The 18,639-nt window shown below is 37.5% G+C and overlaps 1 protein-coding gene across 3 annotated transcripts; it reads left to right on the forward strand.

The window, feature by feature from the left end:
- Nucleotides 1–3,127: 3,127 nt before the first annotated feature.
- nup50 (nucleoporin 50) lies at nucleotides 3,128–16,295 on the forward strand. 3 transcript variants are annotated; one of them, XM_053688053.1, is made up of 9 exons: nucleotides 3,137–3,284; nucleotides 3,718–3,820; nucleotides 4,166–4,241; nucleotides 9,651–9,734; nucleotides 10,140–10,338; nucleotides 11,846–12,487; nucleotides 13,872–13,959; nucleotides 14,068–14,186; nucleotides 15,025–16,295. In XM_053688053.1, the coding sequence occupies exons 3-9, from the start codon at nucleotides 4,173–4,175 to the stop codon at nucleotides 15,222–15,224; spliced, it is 1,401 nt and encodes a 466-aa protein (XP_053544028.1). In that variant the 5' UTR covers nucleotides 3,137–3,284; nucleotides 3,718–3,820; nucleotides 4,166–4,172; the 3' UTR covers nucleotides 15,225–16,295. The 3 variants fall into 3 exon arrangements, with proteins under 3 accessions (XP_017350059.1, XP_017350061.1, XP_053544028.1); XM_017494570.3 differs by lacking the exon at nucleotides 3,718–3,820 and having other exon boundaries at nucleotides 3,128–3,284; XM_017494572.3 differs by lacking the exons at nucleotides 3,718–3,820; nucleotides 9,651–9,734 and having other exon boundaries at nucleotides 3,128–3,284.
- The last annotated feature ends 2,344 nt before the right edge of the window (nucleotides 16,296–18,639 follow it).

An 18,639-nucleotide genomic window follows, 5' to 3' on the forward strand; every position in this document is an offset into this window, starting at 1 on the left:
TCCTGAAATTTTGGAACACAGCCATCTGTTCTTCAACGCTGTTGCATTTTCTATGAGATCCCCAAAAGTGTTTTTAAACCAGTGCAGCCCAGTGATGAAGTGACGTCCCACCATCAGGCTGGAAAAATTAGTCTGCTGCCTATGTTCATATTCACCAGCATGGGTGCACTAAACATATTTGATTCTGTATTTGACCCACTGTATTTATTCAGCAGTGGGCTGGAATGTTTTTAGACCATCTCAGCTTATAAAATGATAAAGCCTGAGTTTTTTTTTTTTATTTAAAGAATTGTACAGTAAATATATCTCTGCAAGTGTTCCTATTTACGTATTTTTGTATTTAAATTGTTTAAAAATTAAATTCATTTAAGGTTAGAAAATTGGACCTTGAGAACCACTGGGCCATTCCACCGAATGGGTGCCATTTGCTTGCTGTAACTCTTCCAAATTATCCAAATTCCAAATAAAATAAAAAAAGACACTGAATCTAATACCACACATATTTAACTATTCAAAATGTGGATTGGTCAAGCTCAGGTAACTTTATTTCATTTTTTACAAGGTTTCTAAGATGGTTGCATTTTTCTCAGTCCTGTTACCAAAACTCGTGTCATTTAAAAAGCATGTTTAAATGCTTCTCAACTAATTCCTTTGTTTTTCTCCACAAGAAAGTATTCATTTTAAAGAAATGGCTGATTACATGTTCATCCATCCATCTTCTACCGCTTACTCCTTTTCAGGGTCACGGGGAACCTGGAGCCTATCCCAGGGAGCATTGGGCACAAGGCGGGGTACACCCTGGACAGGGTGCCAGTCCATCGCAGGACACACTCACCTACACACTGATTACATGTTCAAATAATTGATATTTGTAACAAAAAAAAAATCACTTTATATGCATGCAAGTATAAATACAGTCATTTTTTCCTTTTAAAGGAGACCCAAGCCTTAAGTTTAGCCATTTTTATCATGTAATTTATTAAACAGTTGGATAAATGACAGACCAAACATAATAGAAAAAAATAGTAGTTTAACTTTATTTTTTAAGAAAAAACATTTTAGTAACAGGAATGAACATTGGGTAACAGGAATGTGTGGGAGAGACAGAGAGAGGGTAGATAGAGTGGGTAGTGGGTGTGTCTCACTCCTTCCCCTGCAACATGCCATGGGTGGGTGTTTCTGGCTCCTGCATAGTATGGGTTCTCTCCATTTTCTCATATAGAAAGGTAAGAAAGACAAAGAAAAAAAATGTAGATATTATGCAAGTCCTCAGACCTCTGCACTGACTACCAGTACCTAAGATCAGTTTGAAAATATTCTTGCTTGTCTACAAAACACTTAAATGGTTCAGTTGGAGAAACGACATCCAATAATGTTTTTGCTAGAATTCCATTAAATTCATGAAAACAAACTTGCCTGGCCTTTTCTAAGAAGGCTTCTCTTTATATAAGTAACAGGACTGAGTTTTTAGCATAGAATTATACAAATACATGCTAATAACATGAGGACACTGAGCACATACTATTAATTTAATAAAAATGATTTTTAAAATAACATCTAAGAAGTAATTTATGTCTGTATGCTGAGATTAACCTTCTCAGTCATCGTTGAGGTATCATCAAGTATACAGAAAAGAAAATGAGAGAACCTACTTTTTGGCCTTCAGAAGATCGAGATGATACAACTTCCTGGTGACTTGTGAAATGGACCTCATTTTTCAGAGGGGGGAATGTGTTAGGGTAAAAGGACTGAGTGAAAACCTGGGGAGATGACTAAAAGGTGTATTTTACCTGAAATTTTATGGATTTCTTTTGAATTTTTTTTTTTTTAACCATAGATTAGATATGGAGTCACACAACAATGCAAAAAAAAAAAAAAGATTTCTGAAGGATTTTAATCATGATAGTTAATGGTAAAATGTAGTGTACCAAATGCTATTTTTTCAGTGTCCTAGGTAGTTTTTTTTAAATCAATGTTTTAAATAATATATTTTAATTTTGCAGTTAGATTAATGTGCAGAACACTTTTCTTAATAATAAAATGTATTTTTCAGTTAATATTCATGCATATTTATACATATAATGTCCTGGACACGAAAAATGGCACCCACTAAGTGTAATGGCTCCACTAGAGTAAAATCTAACTAAACTTTTAGTACAATATACATACTAAAAGTATAAAACATGTATCCGTGGTAGTACCATCCCAGTCACAAGGAAAAGTACAGTGTGCTACATTCATTTTTAGTGTAACAAATATCCAACAATCATCATGAGAATTTATATTTGAGAAATTCAATTTTCAATTTTTCAATTTCAAGAAATTCCTCCGTAATATTGTTTTAAATAGGAATAAAAACGGGCATGTAAAATCTCATCTATAAAGCTAATTCTTGGTTTTAAAAATGACATTAAGAATGAAATTGTCTGATAAATGAATAAATTTAAATGTAGAAATACAATGTGATTTTGTGTTTCAACACCTGTAGAATGGTTTGTAGTTATGACATGCGAGCAGTTGCAAGTGGACCAGAATTTTTATGACTATATAAACATATTTCTGTTGAATCTTGACATCTTTTCTTATTGTAACAGATGACGGTAAGATTTATTGAACAGTCTGAAATGCCTGTAGTGTCTCACCCTACTTGAAACGCTACTGAGTTTCAAACCATGTCCTGTTTTTTGGAAGACATTTTGACATATTTGTATGATCAAAACATTTTTTTATTTTTTTTTAGTATTTGTAAGTATCATACAATGTCAAGTTATAAATATTTTCCAACAGCTGATCCTGCATTTCAACCAGGCCTAATATGAAATGGTTGATGTGTCCTGTGAAGATAAAATTCTGTCCAAAATTTTTTTACTAATATTTTTTAAAACGAACTTATTGATTATGATGTGGACAGACATAATTGGAAACTAAAATCATTTGCGTTGTTTGAGTGCGAAGCTAACTTATTTAATATTTCCAGTGACAGTAGCTTGAAATCAGTTTATTTAGCAAATAAATAAATAAATAAAGCTGCCACCATATTAAATGTAGGACATCCTCCGTCGGATAAGTGTCCGGAACTACATTTCCCAGCGTCAGTGCATCTTCTTTGCGCATGCGTACTTTTCCTGCACGACGCGCGAATATCCCGTTTTTCTAAAATGGTGGCGTGTGGTCGTGGAAACTGCCGGTTGTTGTTTTAAGACCTGTAATATCACAACTTAGTCGCCGGGCTCTAAACTACAGGGATCTTTGTTATCATTCGCGTGGCTTGTAACAAAAAAGAGGTGTGTATCTGAGTACATATTTCGTGTTTACCGACAAAATATTTTACTTGTTACTGAGGCTAGTGTTTCTGTAGTATGTCGCTTGCTAACAGCTAACACGCTAGTCAGAGAGATGAAACGGACTGACCGGTTTCATTTCATTTTACATTTCACATTTCCCCCTAAATTACTACACACGGTGCAGATGTCAAACACAGCACGAAACCATGGGAAAACTATATATTTAAAAAATACATATATAATGATATATATATTAGCTTAGTTAGCTGGCGTGCTAAAGTGTCGGTGAGCTAGCTGTAATGTTGAATAGCTGTAATGTTGAATAGCTGTAAAGTCTGCTCGCGGAAGTGAAATGACGTCACACTCCACAGTCTGTGTGTAGTTACATCATTAAGTAATAACACAAGTAATTAACATAAATGTGCGATTACAGTGTAGGTTTTATGCCCAAACTGAGGATTATTTTGTCCAGCCTGAGGATTATTTTGTCCAGCCTGAGGATTTGTGTCCAGAAACCTATTAAACTTCAAACTGCAGTTAAGTTTATTCATTAATCCAGTTATTTAAAAAAAAAACAAAAAAAACAGCAATTGCATTTACTGCGTTTAGTCCTGGGATTAGTTTTACATTATGTTCAGACTAATAATAATCCGTTTGATCCACTATTTAAAATTCTACGTTTAAATTTCATTTAAGCCTTCGTTTTACTTTTTGTTCCCCATTAATTCACTTGACAAACTCGTACATTTCCATCAGTGCAGTTTTTAATAAGTGTTTTTTTTTTTTTCAGTGTTGTTTGAATGTAACCGGGTATTGGTTTCTGACTGTCTTTTATATTTTATTAATTTTTTTTATTTACACCAAAAAAAATCTCTGAGAAGGTCTGTGATGGCAAAGCGGATTGCTGAGAAAGAGCTCACTGATAGGAACTGGGATCAGGAAGATGAAGGAGAAGAGGTAAGAGGACATAAACATGAGACATGTGTAGGAAACATGAAGTAAAAACATGATCTCTTATTTGGATCGTTTCTGACAGCACAAGTTCTGTTACAGTAGGTTGTTGATCTTAGATGCGAGCGCCGCGCTGTGACGTCGGTACTTGGGGGGGGAGCTTGTTTCATCCCCATGCTGGCGAAACATCTTTGTGCTGGTCGGTCTGACTAAAAAAAAACACGTGTAAATAAATCCTTAATGTAAATCCAGCTCTATGGAGAGCTCAGTAAAAATCAGACACTCATTGATGTATCATTTTGGGCAGTCCGTACAGGATTTCGCAGAGGTTTTTTTTTTGTGATTGCTGCAGCTAAGAATGTTTGGTTTTGCTGCGGCTTTAAAATAAAATTTGCAATGCAGTTTGTTTTTTTGGGGGGTTTTTTTGCAGAAAGCTAATTGAATTGGCAAAATTGCAGTTGCACAGAATTGTTCTGCACAGGTCTTTTGCAGTGATGTTTGGTGGTAAATGAGACCTTTTAGATGTACTCCTGTTGGACGGACGTGAATCAAGGAGGGCTTTGGCTGAATGTGTGTCATGATGCGTCTTGGCCCAAATCTGCAGAAAATCTTTCGTAATTTTGAAAATAATTGCAAACTCCGCTGAATATTGCGGCGTTTGCTTCATTTTTTGAGTTACATTTCTGCGATCGTGAAATCCTGGACGGACTGTTTGGAGATCAGGTAGAGGCAGGAGGAAGGCTTTCAATTTTATTTATTTATTTGTCTTAATATATAACCTGCTGCACATATGCAGAACTTCTTAAAGCTTTGCTTGTTTTTCTTGTAGTTTTCCATAGGTTTACTTTCTTTGAATCCTTTCAGAATTGGAGCTGCAATCTTTAATTATAGTTTGTTTATAGTTGCAGTTAGTTGACAAAAATCAACTAACTAGGTTGCATCAGTTATGGAAATTCCTCAACATGGATTTTCATACATGATGCGTTGTCTTCGTCGCTAACAAAACAAGCACCGTATAATGTAGACTGTCCTACACTACAGAAGTCTTCGGGGGTACAGGCAGAGCTGCTTGTTCTTGCTTTATACCATCCGGTGCTGTACGCATGACAAATATAAAGAAATACATTAGTAAATTCTGTAAAGATTAACACTACCGGTCAAAAGTTTGGAGACACTCGCCTTTCTCATGATCTTAAAAACCTTTTGATCTGAGGGTGTGTGATTAAATGTTTGAAATCGGTGTTGTAGACAAAAATATAATTGTGCCAACATATTCATTTCTTTCATTAGAAAACTAACATTTTATTTACAGAAAATATTTTTTGGAGAGAAGTATTCAGAAAAGCAATCAGTAAGTGTCCAGCGTAGCTGGGAATTCCTTTAATACTGTTTAAAAAGCATCTCAGGGAAATTCCTCAAGAAATCGGTTGAGAAAATGCCAAGAATACATTTCTGGAAATTCTAGGGGCAAAAAGGGGGTCTACATTGAAGATGCTAAAATATTCAATTATTTTGGTTTATTTTGGATTTTTTTATCACAACATAATTCCCATAGTTACATTTGTGTTACTCCAGAGTTTTGATGACCTTCTTCTTCTTCTTCTTCTTCTTCTTCTTCTTCTTATTATTATTATAATTATAAAATGTGGGAAAAATAATAAATAATGAGTGTGTTTAAACTTTTGACCTGTAGTGTAAATTTTTCCATTTTTAAAAGTCTCAAGAAACAGACTGATTTGTCTTCCACACACAGTCTGTTTACTCACATAATAACAAGCCAGAAGCATTAGGACTGAATCCGGAAGAAGGAGAATCGAGGTGGACTTTAACTCAGCACATGCAAGTGTGACCGATAAACAAAAGCTGGAGCTCTCTTCTGGAAAAAAAAAAAAGAACTTAAATGAAGGATTGTTACTGTTCAATGGCGGTCACGTCAGCTGTGTGCTCTTTCTCTTTGCTCTACGAGCTTGAATGATCATTTGTTGTGCAGATCAGACTTTACAGTTCAGCTCACAGCAGTCATTTGTTCATTTATTTATTAAGTGTGGAGCTGAATTTAGGTGTTGTCTTACTATAAGTAAGCAAATATATAGTGTAGATTGTTTGTATTGTACCTTCAGATGGATATAAACATGCATCACCACTATATACGTTCAAGTAAAGCTGACACATGCAGAGCAAAAGCAAAGCTGGAACGGACACAACACGGTAGCGTTATAGTACAACCTAATACAATCTGTCGTTTCGTCCAGTTCAACACAACTTGCTCATTTTGTCTTTTGAGTATTTATGCTGTGAAAATATCCACACATATTTCTCTATAGCTTCTAGCAACAAATAAATAACACAGCACTTGTCTCTACGGTTGCTCGTGGGTAACTTTCTGTATAATAACATTCTGAATGAGAAACACATGGTTCATGAGCTAGTTTCTGTTTTGAATTTCCACCGCCCTACAGAGACCATGATCATTATGTAAATGCCAGAAGTTATGCAAATTTTGTGACCATTATGATTTCAGCACACAGCAATATTACAGCAACAGAGCAAAAACACAGAGTAGGAGAGGAGAGCGAGGTTGTGTTGTTTATCGTTATGCTTTGCTATGTGAAATCCTTTCTGTCATTTTCATAGTCGATTAATCGTTATGCTGCCTACAAACTTTTACAATCACTTGCTGGCAAAATACAGGTTTTGGAAAAAAATAGTTTTTGTTTAGACGATTGATCACGCATTAAAGCTTTGACCGATCACCAGCATGCACAACTGCAAACTCAACACCTAGGATTTTAGGCAGTTCCAAGGCAGAAGCTTAGTGTAAGCATTGTGCTTTTACCACTAGTCTGGATTATTTTAGCCACATGTTCACCTGTAGCTGTGCCGCAAGCACTCTGTGTCTACTGTAGGGATGTCACGAGAACCGATACTTCGGTACCAAGTCGGTACCAACATTCTTAAAATGTGATGGTACTTGTTTTTCTGCACTAGGGTTGGAACCGGTTCTAATGGAGGTCCCGAGGTTGCAATTCTTTCGGACCTGATGGGGGCAGCTAATACGCACAGGTGTTTTAGTCCGTCCACAAGTGGTGAAGAAGAAGAACGCCTACAAGCACACGTGAAAAACTACAGTAGATTAGCATAGCTTAACAAGTTTAGCTCCGCCCCGACTCGTTGAGAGGAAACGAGGAAAGCTAGTATCTGTTTCCGATGTGCAACCTGTACTATCGTTCATTTCAAACAAAGCGAGGAAACACCGGGAATTTGGCGAAGCACCTGAAAGACGGTCCTACATTATATTTGTTTGAGGCAGTTGGCATTGTGGCCGTGAAACCAGCTAACGTTATGCTTCATGTAAGGTTAGCGATAGCCTGTTATTTGTTAATGATGCTAACACATTGCAATGTTATAAACTACCTTCGATTGGGCCACCATGCATCGCCATTCAGCCCGTGTCCTGTCAGCAAGCTGTAGCCTAATGTCACTAATAATTATTCAGATGTTCATGCTTTTAATAAATCTTTTTGGCCTGCCACCGTATCAGTCTTTAAACTAATGCTTGCATTCAGAGTATAAGGTGTGTGTGTGTGTGTGTGTGTGTGTGTGTGTGTGTGTGTGTGTGTGTGTGTTTAGGAGTGCACCTCCACTCATTATCAGACAGTGTTTGATAACTAAAATACCCCCCCTCTCTCTCTCTCCCCCCTCTCTCCCTCTCTCTCTCTCTCTCTCTCTCTCTCTCTCTCTCTCTCTGCCAGTATCAGCCAGAGGAGGCTGTCCTCCAGGAGAGTATTTAATTAAATTTTTTAAATTTTATTTTTATACCACACCGTGGTATCGAGTATCGTGTACTTTTGGTGGTATCCGTACCGACTACTAGATTTTTGGTATCGTGACATCCCTAGTCTACTGTGGTAAAAACCTTTGCAATCGCAATGTTGGACTTCAAAAATGCTAACGCTGGCAGATAAACATACTGACAGTTATGGAAAATAATCTCATTTTTTACTATTTTCTTTGCAGCTGCATTGCAGACTGTCCCTCATTTTCATGCTTGCTTGATACCAATCAGAGCAAACCTTGGGGTAGAAACAGTCATGATATCTTCAGAGTAGCCACCAGTAAAAACACAGAGGAGGTAGTGCTAGTGCTGTGAACAGAAGAGAAAACAGACGGATTCACTGTTAACTGAACAGCCTGCTGCTGTTTAATCTCTCTGCATACTTTTATGTAATATGTTTAACATGTCAGCACTGACCAAGTCAAATTCCTCTTATGTGAAAATAGTTTTGGTATAAACAGCAGTTTATGAACATCTTTTCTCTACATCTAAAATATTTTTCCCCATATAGAGTGGCGCAGGGATGATGTCATTTTGTACCGAAGTTACCCGGAAGTTAGCATCACTCCGGTTCCCTTGACAAAAACCCATTAGGATTTTCACATAGGCTTTTGGATTATCGCAAAAAAATAAGCTCTGTGATTAACAAAAGTTTACAATACTAACACGTTTTGTCCGTCAAGATCTTTTTTTTTTTTTTTATAAAAGTTTGAAACCTAAATACAATCGCCAGAAATAATCAGCTAACCGTTTGCTGTAAACGAACCACACCACGGTCGCTCGATTTCAACGTCACCATCACCAAGCTTCCCACAACTTTTCCAAACGTGATTTAAAAACGTTTTCCATTATACGAATTTACTCTGTGGATGAATTTTCATCCACTTTTTTTGGGGGGGGGGGGGGCTGTGCCCATGTTGCATTATTTTTGAGTAAATTCCATTTGTTTATACGTGCATCTCTTTTGGATAGTTTTTCTTTGGGGAATAAAGAAGTTTTCTTTTAGAAACTGGACAAATAAACTATTAATTAGTTATTCTAGAATTTATTGTAGTACAATTCAGAAAACACTACAGTTGGAAAATAGTATAAATTGATAAACTGACAAATCTAATACCTGTGAGAACACGGGGCTGTAAACGCGGGCTTGCGAGAACGATATTTTCCTTTTCGGCGTGATGACGTTTAACGTCCCCGGTAACGTCTTTAGTCCCATTTAGCAACTTGTTAGCAACCACCTTTTTCAACACGCGTAAAACCTTTTTAAAAAAATCATGAGTGGGGTATTACTGGTGTATTTTATGTCGTAGAATAAAACGTGCAAATATTTTGAGCTTGCGTTCACCACAGACCTTATTTCAGGATTTTAACCAAAATCCCATTCGAAAAACCCACTGACTTCAGGACCATGGAACCGGAAGGGCTAAAATGCTAACTCTTTTCCGGGTTTTGGAATTCAAAATGACGTCGTCCCTGCGCCACTCTATTGCCCAGCTCTATGAGAAGTATTTTATTGTGTAACAAAAACATTTGCTGTATCCACATTTAACTCTGTAATTCTCTCCAATTCTCTCCATTAGGCAGGAACGTTTTCAGTTGCAAGTGAGGAAGTGATGAAAAACCGGGCCATTAAGAAAGCCAAGCGTCGAAATCTTGGAGCAGATGTAATCCAGATGCTGTGTTTCTGAGACTTTCTCAGAATCTGTGCAGCTATTATATATATCTCTCTATTTCCTGGTTTATTATTCAACCATTAACTAAAGATAATGTGCAGTAGTGTTTTTGTACATTAAGGGAGAGACAAGCACAAACCTCCAGCTTTCTTCTAACAGAATACTGGAGGCATTGATTTATTTTTATGTGTATTCAGTAATGTTTGATTAATTTCAATAATGAATAATGTTTTTGTTTTATTGTAACAGGTAAAGACTATTGTATTATAGGGATATCAGTACGCTGAAGTCTGTATTAGTATATGTGATATGTTTAGAACTGAAGTATGTGACTAGTTCATTCAGTGCAAGGGTCTGGAATATTAATTATGAATGAATTTTGTGCTTTTGCCTCAGGGAGAGAATGGAGGAGCTTTTAAAAGCTTTAAGGGTTTCTCTCTGACCCCGTCGGCTCCAGCGGCTGGAGGAGCTTTCTCCACATTTGGAAACGGGGCTGGATTTAAACACCTCTCTTTTTTGACCAACGGCAGCGCTGCATCTGTCACCCCAACTTTTGGGGGTTTCAACACCCCTGCCACTGCCAAGTCCAACCCCGGTGAGGCATGTCGTATGCGTTTTGTTTGAATGGTGGAAAAACTTGCACCTTTGTTAAGGAAAAGATAATGAGAGTTTAATTAGAGAAAACCCGGTATTCATTTGAGTTTATTAGATATCATTAACATGATAACTAATCACAGTGCATTTTCTGACCATATCACACATAAAACCTTCCTATTCATTACATACGCGCTTTCTACAATGCCTCGTATTTCCATTACAACAACATTTGTGATTTGACAACAGAGAGGTCATGGCAGCTTTGGTAGCAAATCTGTTTAATTACATTTCTTACCAGAGTTAAAGAGCAGATCTGGTAAATTTCATGAATAATTTAATAATTTGACCATATCTGGGTTTAAACAAAAGTAATGTTCAGTTACCAGCACATTTTGTTCCCAAAAGAGTTGTGAGTTGGTGAATAAATGAAAATAAATGAGAACATGAGCGAAACCTGTGGAGATTAAAAAATTTCCTTTCTTTTGTGGTAGAAAAATATTACAAAGGCAACTAACACATTTGTTCTAATACATAACTTGTTGCAAAAGTGCTGTACAGGAGTTTTGTTAACATTATATTATGTTAACGTAGTTAATTGAATGATAGTTGATTATGCAGTTATGATGGAATAAGCACGTATAGTGAATCAGCAGTGTTCATTGGTGTTGTAATCATAGAATTTGTGTAAATAATTACTTAATGATTAAGAATCGTACTAGTGGGATTATTAGTTTTGTTAGTGAGCGTGAATACTCCCGCTATCTGTTTGGATTGCCAGGTGTTTTGATGTATTTTCTTCTGTTGGTGAACATTTAATAAACACACTTCATAGGCTTTTTAAATGCAGACGTGTATGTCCATTTTACGACTTCCTCAGCAAAATTAAATGTTGTGACACATTGACTACATTTACATGCACATCAAATTCCATTTCAGGTGTATATTCGTGTTGTAGCCATTTCCCGAACGTGATGCTTATACGTGTACAGACGCGGGAATATTCCCGATTATTATCGGAAGATCGATGTGCGTGTAAACTTAGTCAGTGTGAGAATGTCTTCAAATATCATTGATATTTATTTTTGCCAGAAGATTCACTCCTTGTATTGTTTGTTATTTAACAAACCACTTTTTGTCTGAATTCTTCATAAAATTTGTTGTTTAAAGAAGTGAACATTTCTGTCCTGACATCAATTGTGATTCTGGAAATTTGTCTTAGTTAAGGGCAGCGCATTTAAGACTAATGGAGCGGACCGAGCAGTTGTAATGTGTGTGCAGACTGCTGTTATGCTGAGCTGAGTGGGGCACGCTGGGCTGTTTTTTTAAAAAGCCTTTTTCTTGCTTGGGAAGTAGCTTAACGTGTCCATCAGAGAGAGTGAGAGGGAGATGAAATGGGACCGTTATTTACTCCTACTCCATCTAGCCCCCACCCAGTCTCCTGCTGGGTGTAACTGCATCACCACTATTCAGAGCACTCACACTCACTGTCCCTCCTTTTCCCTCAGGCATCTCATCATCCAATGGCCCAGCCTCCTCCTCCTCCTCCATAGAGAGTGGTGACATCATGCCCAACGGCTCCACCCCCAGCCTACCCGCAATCTCTGGAGGAGGCAGCAGCAGTAAGGAGTACAACCGGCAGCTCACAGCTCTCAATTGCTCTGTGCGTGACTGGATCACCAAGCATGTGAATGACAACCCGCTGTGCGACCTCAACCCCATCTTTCGCGACTATGAGCGACACCTGGCCACCATTGAGAGCAAGTACGGCAGTGGCGCAGTAGCAGGGGGGGAGCAGCAGCCAGGGAAACAGGCAAACACCACCACCAGCACGCTATCATCCTCCTCCTCCGGCAGTAATGTCTCACCAGCCATTCCTGCTTTGTTCTCCTTCACCAAGAACAAGGACAGTGCTGCTCCTGAGAAAAGCTCCGTTCCTGCAGATGCTACTTTCAACTTTGGCCAGAAGGTGGACAGCTTGGTGCTGAGCTCCCTTAAGTCCGCAGGGGCTTCCGGGTTTTCGTTTTCTTCCACCTCCACCTCGTCCTCCACCACGTCTCTGTTCGGTGCAGCTAGCACCGGCACTTCTACAGGCACCTTCTCTTTCACTGCGGCCAAGAATGATGCAGCCAGCAACAACCAGCCAGCAGGTACACACTTTGACAAATGGGGTCCTTCAGGTTCTGGGCAAAATTGTACAACACAGCTGTCAGTGAAGTGAAATATATTGTGCTTGTTGGAGAAAGCCCTGACAGAGGCTTGATTTTACAGCAGAGATTTATATTGGAGCTGCATGAAGATGTTTACAAAAAAAAGACATTTGTTTTGTGACAGATTTGTATTATTATTATTATTATTATTATTATTTTGCATTATCATATGTCGTCATTAAGTGAAGTAAGTCAGCACATGTGTTCTGTTTTTGCTCAGGCAACATTAAGAAGGATTGCTTTAATTTGATTTAATCAGAAATTGTTTGAATACGGCTGACATTTTAAATTCTTCTAAAACTTAGATTTTATTTAAATATTTTTATGCATGACTTTACTACTTATGTCTTGGTGTAAATATTTCGATTAAAAACCAAACCAACTTGAAACATATTGATAAAACATGTTGTAATTCCAGGGGACAAAGTGTTAATAAAGTGTCAGTTTTATATGTCGGTGACACAGCAGATAGGGGTCTGGTACTGAGTATTGGTAGTGATATTGGAATGATATTTGCTTGAAATGCTGGAGTGGTTTTGGATTAGTTTTGCCGTATTTTTATATCTGATATACCGTTTGTGCCATGAACATGTGTGAAATTGATATACGTAACAGATCTTGCACATGAACGTACAGTTGAGCGGTATGGCTGTGTTCCCCTTTGAGGGAGGAGTGACTACAAATCAATACAAAGTTGAAATGAGAGTCAGAATGATGTCGATCATATCCTATAGCCTTCACTGTCACCAGATCTCAACCTAATTGAGCACTTACTGGGAGATTTATTAGGCAGGGCTCTCAGTACACTTATTGAGGGAATATCTTTTGGAAGAATGGTGTTCATCCTTCCTGTGCAGCACCAGAGGCTTATGTGGTGGTCCAGCAACTTACTAAGACAGTAAGTGTTGGTTTTTCCCTTTATTTTGCCACCTACCTGTAGATGATGAATAGTCTTAAAGCATACAAGCTTGCAGTGATCAATACCATGTCGAGCTCTCCGAACCAGAGCTGTGATTCTGGTATTGTATTTTATTTTTTTTTTAAAACAGAAAAATCAGCAGATCACTATATGAATTATATGAAAGATATCATTAATAAGCGTTTCTTAATCATTACTTCAGTTTCTGTTGAGATGGCTGTCAGTGGCAGTGAATTAAGCTTTAAAAATAATGGGCATTTCAGTTCTTCTCATGTGAGCCTTTATCCTAAAATAATCATTATCTCCTAGCACAGTATCAAGTTTTACTAAATCAATGCAGGCATACTAAGACAAAATGTAGTAGATTGTGAAGTGTTTATACTTTCTTGTCCTTCTCCCTTGCAGGTGAGAATGGAGCCGATGAAGAATCGGAGGAGCCACCAGTACCCATAGTCAAAGAAATCAAGGAGAAAGATGCCTTCTACTCTAAAAAGTAGCCGAAAATTCACTTTTCTTCTTTTAATGCGTCACTCGCAATGAATTTGATCACTTTTTACACCTTATATCGCTGTAATATTTACTCTTTGTCTACATACTACAGGTGCAAACTGTTTTATAAAAAGGAAAGCGAATTCAAGGAGAAAGGAGTTGGTACCCTGCATTTGAAACTGGTTTCAGAGGGCAAGCTGCAGCTCCTGGTGCGCGCGGACACAAACCTGGGTAAAACACGCTCCTGGTCAAATAAACACAAAATCCTCTTCTTTAAATGAAGCACTAGAGCAACATGGTTGAAACGGTTTCCTCACATCATATATAAAATAGATAAAAATGGTCCCAGTACTTTTCTTTTCTCCATGAAGCCAGAGTTAATAGATAATGCTCATATTTTCTGTAGCAGTTTCTCTTAGGTCTTTGGAGTAGGTCAGACTGAGAGTCACAGATTAATGTCACAGAAGTGATGCAGCAAGAGGCAAGGTCTGAAAAGGATTAACACAACTGTTGATTATAACTGAGGGACTAAGGCATAGAGTACTGAGTGTGTGTGTGTCTTAACAGTATTTACATAGTATTCAGCGACAGTAAGAGAAAGTCATTCCCCTCTTGTGGGCATTAAAAGAAATGCAGTCACTTTTGGGTTGCATGAGAACGCTCTAACAGAGAACGTCCGAGATTCTTATTACGCAAATATTTCTTTCTTATTAAAGAAATCCTGGCCAACTATTAACCAGAGATTTTACCAACAAAATGCAAATTATACTTGTTTAACGTTATGTAGGGAAAGGGCTCTCCCTGTTTGTTTAAAAAAAAATGATGTGATTTTATTTAGATCCCATCGTTGAAGAAAATATGAAACCCATCAAATACGCAATAATGTTACACTTGTTGTTATTCGTTTTAATTAACAAGTCAGTTACTAAAAATCAATTCTAAAAAATATGCCATGCACATAAGCTGGTTTCATTGAGAATTAAAGAAAATTCACTGATTATCTATAACTGGGATGCTTTAATTAACGTTGTCTTTCCCATGTCTAATTGACCAAATATGCTCTCTCTAGGTAACATCCTGTTGAATATCATGGTTCATGCCTCCATGCCGTGCACACGGACAGGGAAAAACAACGTCATGGTGGTGTGTGTGCCAAATCCCCCAGTGGACGACAAGAACCCCAGCACCCCTGTACCAATGCTGATCCGTGTTAAAACAGCAGAGGACGCTGATGAACTACACAAACTTCTGCAGGAGAAGAAAGCGTGAGCTCCTCCTCCCTTTTATAGACTCCCCCTCTCTCCCTAATATCGTACGTGTCATTTATTGCCTGAATGTGGTTTGCACGGCTGTATGACATCACACACATCACACACAACTAACTCATTTTTATCCTTGTCCATTTGAGAGGTCTTGACCTGCATGCCAGCATACACATTTTGTGAGCATTGGCAACAAATCGGTTCAGATACTGTGAAATCCTTTGCATAAATGCTGGTTGAATTTGATGGTTGCTTTTGAATTTAAACAGTACATTGTAGTTTCACCCGAAAGTAAAGTAAAGTGAAGATGCAGGTTGTAAAAAGCCCACGTTCTGAGAATTCCGTCAGGTTTTCATTTTGCTGCTATTATTAAACAGATAAGGGTGAAGCCAAGGAACTCTTTTTATTTTTTATTTCTTATTAGTTTTTAAATTAATCTATGAATGTGTGCAGATTAAGTAAATTCAGTTTTAAATATGAATTGGAGTTCAGCTTTGTACTTGGACCTACCTGTTAATTTAGGGAAGAACTAAAAAGTGTTTGACTGGCTTAATGCCTCTTATTCCCAGAAAGAGAATTAACTTGTATTGGAAATTTATAAACTACAAAGAAACCTTTATTTTCTTAAAATTTGAAGTATTTTTTATTTTTTTTGCCAATTATTTGATTGGAGGCATGCAGGCAACTAGATGTTAATGTTTTAGCTTGTTTGAGGCCTGAATAAAGTATTTGTTTTTATGTTTTGCTCAAGGTGTTTGCTGTAATAGATATTTATTCTGAACGAGTTCTCTGCTCCCGTAGAGTGCTTTGTGTAAATGAGTCCTGTAAACTTTCCTCCATAAACAGCAAAACAACATCAAAACTACACCATTATTAAGACTGCAAGTAAACGATCTTCTTCGTGCATCTGTCTTAAATGGATCTTGGTTAAAGTTGTTTTTCTGGTTTTAATTGGTTGTTTTTTGTTTTGTTTTTCTAAGTGACCTTTGTAACGCCTTAGAACACAAGGCATGCGTTCAACAGCAGTAAATACATTTTGTAGCTTTGTTAACTGGCAAATAAATCAAGCTGAAAAATACTTAAAGCTTTCCTTGTCACATAAGGTTGCTGCGCACCAATAGCTTCTTGCTGCCATTTTAAGAATGTGGTATGACGCAAAACTCGGGGAACCCTCTGAAATAGAAGCTGTGTGCCAGTAATGGTGCACATTTTATAGAGAGCTAATGTTCACTTGCTTACTTTTATGCCTAAGGATTGGAATGGTTTTCTGACTAGTCTTCAGCCACACTCCATGTTGGCATCTCTACTTTCAACAACAGAATTATCATTAATGCCTTGAGTAGCAAAACGCAATACATTGTTCTCCAAGTTTAATTGAAAAAGTGCAATCGTAATAAGTAATCTTAGGTTTAAGTATGATGACTCGGATGGAAATTTCATATGTGTTGAATTATAGTGCACAAAGCTTGAGGTTTTTAATAATAGTCAAACAAAGCTTGAGCTGATGAATAATCTTGACTTGTGTCAAGACTTTAATTTAAAGAAAAAAATCCTTCTATGTTTCTTGATTTTATTAGCTCATTATCTAGCTTATGTGTTCTCATAAGTTCTTAAAATACAATATTTAAAAAGCCTAAGGATGCTGCTGTATTTTAATATTTACTGATTTGCATGCTGGGAGCCTTTGAACTCAGCCACTGAAGATGCTGTCTGTGATACAAATAGTCATCATTAAAACAGTCCACTTTTGGAAGCAGGTCTCTAATATAAGGAAATCTGTAGCAAAACTAATAGTGTAGTATTGCTTGGTGCTTCGTGCACATTAAAAATGCTGCTAATTCTAACCGGTAATTCTGACTCCAGATACACGGCTTGTCAGCCAAATGAAATTAACACACTTTTCCATGTACAATTATAGTCAATTAACCAGGAAGTGTTTGTCTAAAATTTGCTTCTTTACATTTGCACTGGAGTTACGAGGCTGATGAAACTAACAAGAAGGGGACACTTATATCTACCAGTTTAGCATTGGGCAAGCTTCATGCATTTGTCATTAATAATAGAATGAGTTGATATTAAAAGGGATTTAAAAATATATATATATTTTATACAGCATATAATCCATTTTATAATGCTGGTCCTTATGCAACTCTGAGAGGTGACTGAATTGTGGTCTGTGAGTGGAGGGCAACTTGACATGAGAAAAAAAAGTGAGACAAGGACAGGTGACATTCACTCCTGTTGCCGGTGCACAGACACATATAACAGTCATCAGATACGGCTTAGAGCCAGGGTTCATGGACTTTGTCCATTTCTTTTCATACTTTCTTTTTCTATCACTTTATCAGGCTGTACCTGAGCTAAATCAGGTGTGTCAGAGGTAGCAAGCCTAAAAATGCGATAGATCTGGTTAAACACTTAATAAAACATAAAATGTACGGTGGTACAAAGACATGGCACTATATGCAGCTGAACCCAATTATCATTGTGACCCTTGGGGTTGCATATATATTGTATGTTGTCAGATTTTACGTTTTAATATGAGAACTTTTGCTTGTTGATTTAAACTCCCATGATGCAATTTAAAATCTAGCCAAGATCTTGCCTGCCACACACTGGTTCTCTGCATGCTGGACTCCTGTTTACCTTCTGGTAAGTACAGGCTCTCATGAGTCATGAAGCACTGTTGGCTCGCTGATGGCTCAGTCACACAGTAACGGTACAGCGTCAGATAACTGTGGTTGCATGTATTGGAGTTTCCCACAAGCATCACAGCAGAAAGATAAATTCCATTTGATTGCTATAGCGCTTTTAACAACAGACATGCAGTGCTGAAGAATTCCTGATGTAGATTAACACCAGAAGTAACAGTGGCAAAGAAAAACTCTCTTTGATGACGTGTAGAAGAAAACCTTGAGAAGAACCAGATTCCTGTCCTCTTCTGCTTGACACTGGGTAGTGTGATTTATTAATCATTACTCTTCCACAACTATAACCTGACTATAACTCTTACACTCGGACACAAGGTGGCGCTAAACAGCTGTTAAACAAACACCTCTCCTATTGCACTTAAGTGATTTTATAATCTCACTATCCAGTGCCACCCAGGCTCAATAAATGAGCCTGCAACATATTAAACTGAAACCAGTCGCAGTTTGAAAAGCAAAAACACAATTTATTTAAGAAAAAAAATCATCAAACAGCAACAAAGCTTATAGGGAGGACAGGTACTATCCACTCATCTCTGATCACCTGCATGCAGGATATGATTGGAGAGATGGAAAAGGAGAACCATATCTACTATTAGTATATATGAGTATGTTGTGCTTGTTTCTTTATAACCTGTAATAAGAAGAAGCCCAAAGTCGTGTGTTATATGCAGGCTTGCCGACTCTGATAAGTATATCTCGAACCATCCGATT

This window comes from Ictalurus punctatus, chromosome 19, assembly GCF_001660625.3.
Source record: "Ictalurus punctatus breed USDA103 chromosome 19, Coco_2.0, whole genome shotgun sequence".
NCBI lineage: Eukaryota > Metazoa > Chordata > Actinopteri > Siluriformes > Ictaluridae > Ictalurus > Ictalurus punctatus.

Bases quoted from the DNA above. Each gene is read 5' to 3' on its own strand.
- nup50 (XM_017494570.3), top strand. From the start codon at position 4,173: ATGGCAAAGCGGATTGCTGAGAAAGAGCTCACTGATAGGAACTGGGAT. The intron at 10,339-11,845 runs GTGAGGCATGTC...CTTTTCCCTCAG, and splicing joins CACTGCCAAGTCCAACCCCG to GCATCTCATCATCCAATGGC. The intron at 12,488-13,871 runs GTACACACTTTG...TCTCCCTTGCAG, and splicing joins CAGCAACAACCAGCCAGCAG to GTGAGAATGGAGCCGATGAA.